The following is a 4556-nucleotide window of genomic DNA, read 5'->3' on the forward strand; positions in this document are numbered from 1 at the left end:
CCAGGATGGTCTCGATCTCCTGACCTTGTGATCCGCCCGTCTCGGCCTCCCAAAGTGCTGGGATTACAGGCTTGAGCCACCGCGCCCGGCCTATATCTGTGGATTCTTAATGTCTTCACAAATGGGCCTCTATTTCTCCGTGATTCTCTTGGTTTTGCCATCCACCATGGGTATCTTCATCCTGTGCTTCAAGGCCACTTGACAGGTGACATCTACACATCACACTAGTTCAAAACAAGGAAGAACTTTTCTCCCCTCAACCATCAAACCAAAGTCCCAGGCTTTACTCCTGTTGGACCAGCCTAATGCCATACGCCCACTCTTCATCCAAATACTGACCAGAGAATAAGAAGGACTGATTGGCTCCAGTTAATTAAGGCTCAACTCTGGAGGTTAAGAGGGGTCAGCCCCACCCAAATCACAAGGCAAGGGATACTGGGAAGTTTGATGTTCTCATGTTACAACCACATTGCCCATGATCGAATTCTGGCTCTGCTTGCTGTATGTTATTGGGTAAATTGCCTTTGTCACGCATCCACTTCCTCATCTGTAAAATGAGATAATAATATGTATCTCAGAGGACTGTTGAAATAATTAAATAAAATAATATATGAAAAGCACTAAACATAGTTCCTGGCACAGAGTAAGTGTGACAGTGATGATGGTGTTGGAGATGATGAAATTGAAGAGGGTTAGGGGAGCACTGGCCCCAGTTTAGGAAGCAGATGAGCCGTAGGAATGTTATCTAGTCAGGAGCGTGCACGCCTGTCATGCTGAAAGCTTCTCTTTGATCTACTGCCCACGTCATACTTTTCCCTACCTCTGCTCTTTTTCCTCTTAGGTTTTTTTTCTGTAAGTACTTTCTTCCTCCTCCCCTGCCTCTCAACTTCCTCATCTTTAAAGGCCCAGCATAAGTGCCACCATATATTCAGTAGTTTAAAGCTGGGTGTGGTGGCTCTTACCTGCAATCCCAGCTACTTGGGAGGCCTAGGCAGGAGGATTGTATGAGCCCCGGAGTTTGAGACCAGCCTGGACAACATAGCAAGACCCTGTCTCTCAAAAAAAATAAACAGTTTTAAGAAAAAGCTTAGTTCAGTGACTTTGCATATATATAACCAAATCCCCCCTGAGCAGGATCAGTAATGGTTAAGAACTTAGCTTCCGGATTAGGCAGAGATGGGTTTGCCATTGGGTAACTTGGGAAGGTTATTCAACCTCTTTATGCCTTAGTTTCCTCATCTGTAAAACAGGGTCTTTTTGTTTGTTTGTTTTTTGAGACAGGGTCTCACTCTGTCACCCAAGCTGGAGTGCAGTGGTGCGATTTCAGCTCACTGCAACCTCCGCCTCCCATCTTCAAGGATTCTCCTGCCTCAGTTTCCTGAGTAGCTGGGACTATAGGTGCCTGCCACTGCACCTGGCTAATTTTTGTATTTTTAGTAGAGATGGCGTTTCACCATGTTGGCCAGGCTGGTCTTGAACTCCTGACCTCAGGTGATCTGCCCACCTCGGCCTCCCAAAGTGCTGGGATTACAGGCGTAAGCCACCACGCCCGGCCAAAATAGGGTCTTAATAGTACCTACTTCAGGCCGGGCGCGGTGACTCACGCCTGTAACCCCAGCACTTTGGGAGGCTGAGGTGGGTAGATCATGAAGTCAGGAGATCGAGACCGTCCTGCAACATGCTGAAACCCCGTCTCTACTAAAAATAAAAAAGAAAATTAGCTGGGCGTGGTGACACGTGCCTGTAATCCCAGCTACTCAGGAGACTGAGGCAGGAGAATCACTTGAACCAGGGAGTTGGAGGTTGCAGCAAGCCGAGATCATGCCACTGCCCTCCAGCCTAGCAACAGAGCAAGACTCTGTCTCAAAAAAAAAAAAAAAAGTACCTACCTCAGAGAGTTGTTGAGACAATGAAATGATGTAATGTATATAATGTCTATAAAGAGGTCAGTACAGTGCTAACTGTAAATAACGGATCTTAGTGGTTACTATTAGCCTCAGGAGAGCAAGGTCTGTGTGACAGTCTCGGCAGCAGTTACTGCTGTGCTGCACACATAGTAGCTGCTGGATAAACATTTGTTAATGGGCTGTGAGGAGTATGGATGGCTCTCTTTCCTCTTCACAGCCATCTCATCACCCTAGCAAAATAAATAAAAAACAACCCCCAGTCTTGGCAAAGGCAATGTAGCAAAGTAGTAGGTGCAAGATTCAGTGAGTGACGGCAGGGAGGATGAGGTGCTAAGGAGGGGTGGACAGGGTAGCAGATAACACATATCAGCAACAGGAAGCCAAGAGGAAGTCAGCAAGCGGCTGTTCTGTGTTCCCCCATCCAGCCAGCAAGTTCAGCTCCGGCAAGTCATTTGGTTCACCCGGTGATGAAATGGGGGTCAGCCAGTCTGTGGGCTTTCCACCTGTCACAGGACCCCACCTCGTAGGCTGTGGGGATGTGATGGAGGGTCAGAATCTCCAGGTAAGTGTCCCCAGCTCCCTTCCGTTTGCACTGCTTCTGCCGGCACCGTGACTTACTGATCACAAGTCTGATCCTGCACTCCCACAGTGGGGAAGCTGCATCAGAGCGGGTCTGGATTTGGTTATCAAGCCCCCAGCTCTGTCTTCCCTGAGCTTTTTCTTCCTCTTTCCAAACACTAGAAACATCCCAATAGACAGAGATAGTGTGTTCGTTTTCCACCTAGAGGAAAGGGGGGACTCTAGCTTTAGAGGGAGCTCGCAGATCCTCTCACCTTTCTTGAGGGCAGATGCCTGATGTTGGAAGGGTTTTAATCATATCAGAATCCGAGTGTGTGAGAGAAAGAGCCATAGGTGTGTGCCTTTGGCCTTGGACTCCCTGACCTAGGTAGGGGGACAGCTTCCTTTTCTCTCTCCTGCCTTGATCTGTTTTCCTCTCCTGCTTTGACTTCTGGACTGGTCCTCTATCAGGTCCTAGGACTTTTTAATTAATTAACTTATATATATGTATATATAGTAGAGACGAGGTCTTGCTATGTTGCCCAGGCTGATGTCTAACTCCTGGCCTCAAGCGACCCTCCTACCTCGGCTTCCCAAAGTGCTGGGATTACAGGCGTGAGCCACTGTGCCTGACTTAGTTCCTAGCCCTTTCTCTGCTAGCCCTCGACTTCCTGTCTCCCTTGAGAGGCACACACTTCCTAGTAACCCCTCACCTACTCCCATGTAAAATGAGTGTGCTGTTGCTTCCCAATGGCCGTCCTAGCAGAGTGGCCTGGATGAGCTACCACGGCCACCCTGTTCAGCACAAGAACTAATCTCTAACTCCTGGGGCTCCTCCAGGCTTAGGCTCAGTGCCAGATTTAAATCTTTAATTGTCCCAAACACTCAAATATTTTTGGTGCCCCCTCCCACAATGTAATTCAAAATACAGTTGGCTATTTGAAATAACGTAAGCTTTACATGTATTCTAAAAATCAAATTGCTTCTTTCCAGATTTCTGAATGTAAAATTCAGGTATGCTAATTGAAACTTAAGGTTCCCTGTTTTGCTGGTGCCCCAAACACCTGCTGAGTGTGGCTGTTGGGAAATCTAGCCTGGACTCCTTGCTCTGAGCAGCTGCTCTCTTCTTTCCTACAGGGGAGCTTCTTTCGACTCTTCTACCCCTGCCAAAAGGCAGAGGAGACCATGGAGCAGCCCCTGTGGATTCCCCGCTATGAGTACTGCACTGGCCTGGCCGAGTACCTGCAGTTCAATAAGCGCTGGGGGGGCTTGCTGTTCAACCTGGCTGTGGGTAAGGGCTGGCCTGACCTCTGCATGCTTTCCCAGTTGCTTGGTTTTGTTCCTGGGAGATCCCCAGGTGGACACAGTACCTTATAGCCTACAGTGTCCAGCCTTTTGTAAGGGGCATCCATTAGCCAGTGTAGTGTGGAGAATTGGGAGAGAATTACATATGAAAGAGCTTTGGTGATTGAGTTAGACTTCCCTGGATTCAAATCCAGACTTTACAATTTACTAGCCATGGGGTTTGGGCAAGTTACTGAACCTGTCTAAATACCTGCCTCTGGGGGTTTGTAGTACGGGATGTACGTAAAGCCTCTAGTGCAGTGCTTGGGACATAGAATGTGTTCCATAAATGGCACCGATTCCTCATTTATTCAGCATGTATCAATTCCTACTCTGTGCCAGCTATTGTGTGTATCAAAGAAAGGTTCTTAACTATCAAGGAGCATACAGTATCCTGCAGTTTTCCCTCCAGTCACCCCTCTTCTGAGTAGGGTAACTGTGAGTCATCCACTTCCCCCAAAGGCCCCACACCTAGGAATTCCACCCAGTACCTTGGCATCTCAGCAGTTTACCCCAGAATTCAGTACTGCCACTTTGGACTTAGCTTCCCATTTTCTTTCTTTCTTTCTTTTTTTTTTTTTTTGTGAGATGGAATCTTGCTTTTGTCACCCAGGCTGGAGTGCAATGGCACGATCTCAGCTCACTGCAACTTCCGCCTCCCAGGTTCAAGTGATTCTCCTGCCTCAGCCTCCCAAGTAGCTGGGATTATAGGAGCCCGCCACCACGCCCAGCTAATTTTTGTATTTT

At 47.9% G+C, this 4556-nt stretch overlaps 1 protein-coding gene across 2 annotated transcripts in view; it reads left to right on the forward strand.

Moving 5' to 3' along the window:
• Window positions 1-4556, forward strand: part of PAFAH2 (platelet-activating factor acetylhydrolase 2, 40kDa) — a 43906-nt gene that overhangs the window by 8408 nt on the left and 30942 nt on the right. The window contains exons 2-3 of one of the 2 annotated variants that reach the window (XM_011955612.1): window positions 2333-2469; window positions 3603-3756. In XM_011955612.1, the coding sequence (XP_011811002.1) occupies window positions 2380-2469; window positions 3603-3756 (244 nt within the window). In that variant the 5' untranslated portion in view covers window positions 2333-2379. Of the gene's footprint in view, window positions 1-2277; window positions 2470-3602; window positions 3757-4556 lie in introns of both variants that reach the window. The other variant, XM_011955613.1, reaches the window with a different exon arrangement.

Source organism: Colobus angolensis, unplaced genomic scaffold (genome assembly GCF_000951035.1).
Source record: "Colobus angolensis palliatus isolate OR3802 unplaced genomic scaffold, Cang.pa_1.0 Scaffold4, whole genome shotgun sequence".
Classification (NCBI taxonomy): Eukaryota; Metazoa; Chordata; class Mammalia; order Primates; family Cercopithecidae; genus Colobus; species Colobus angolensis.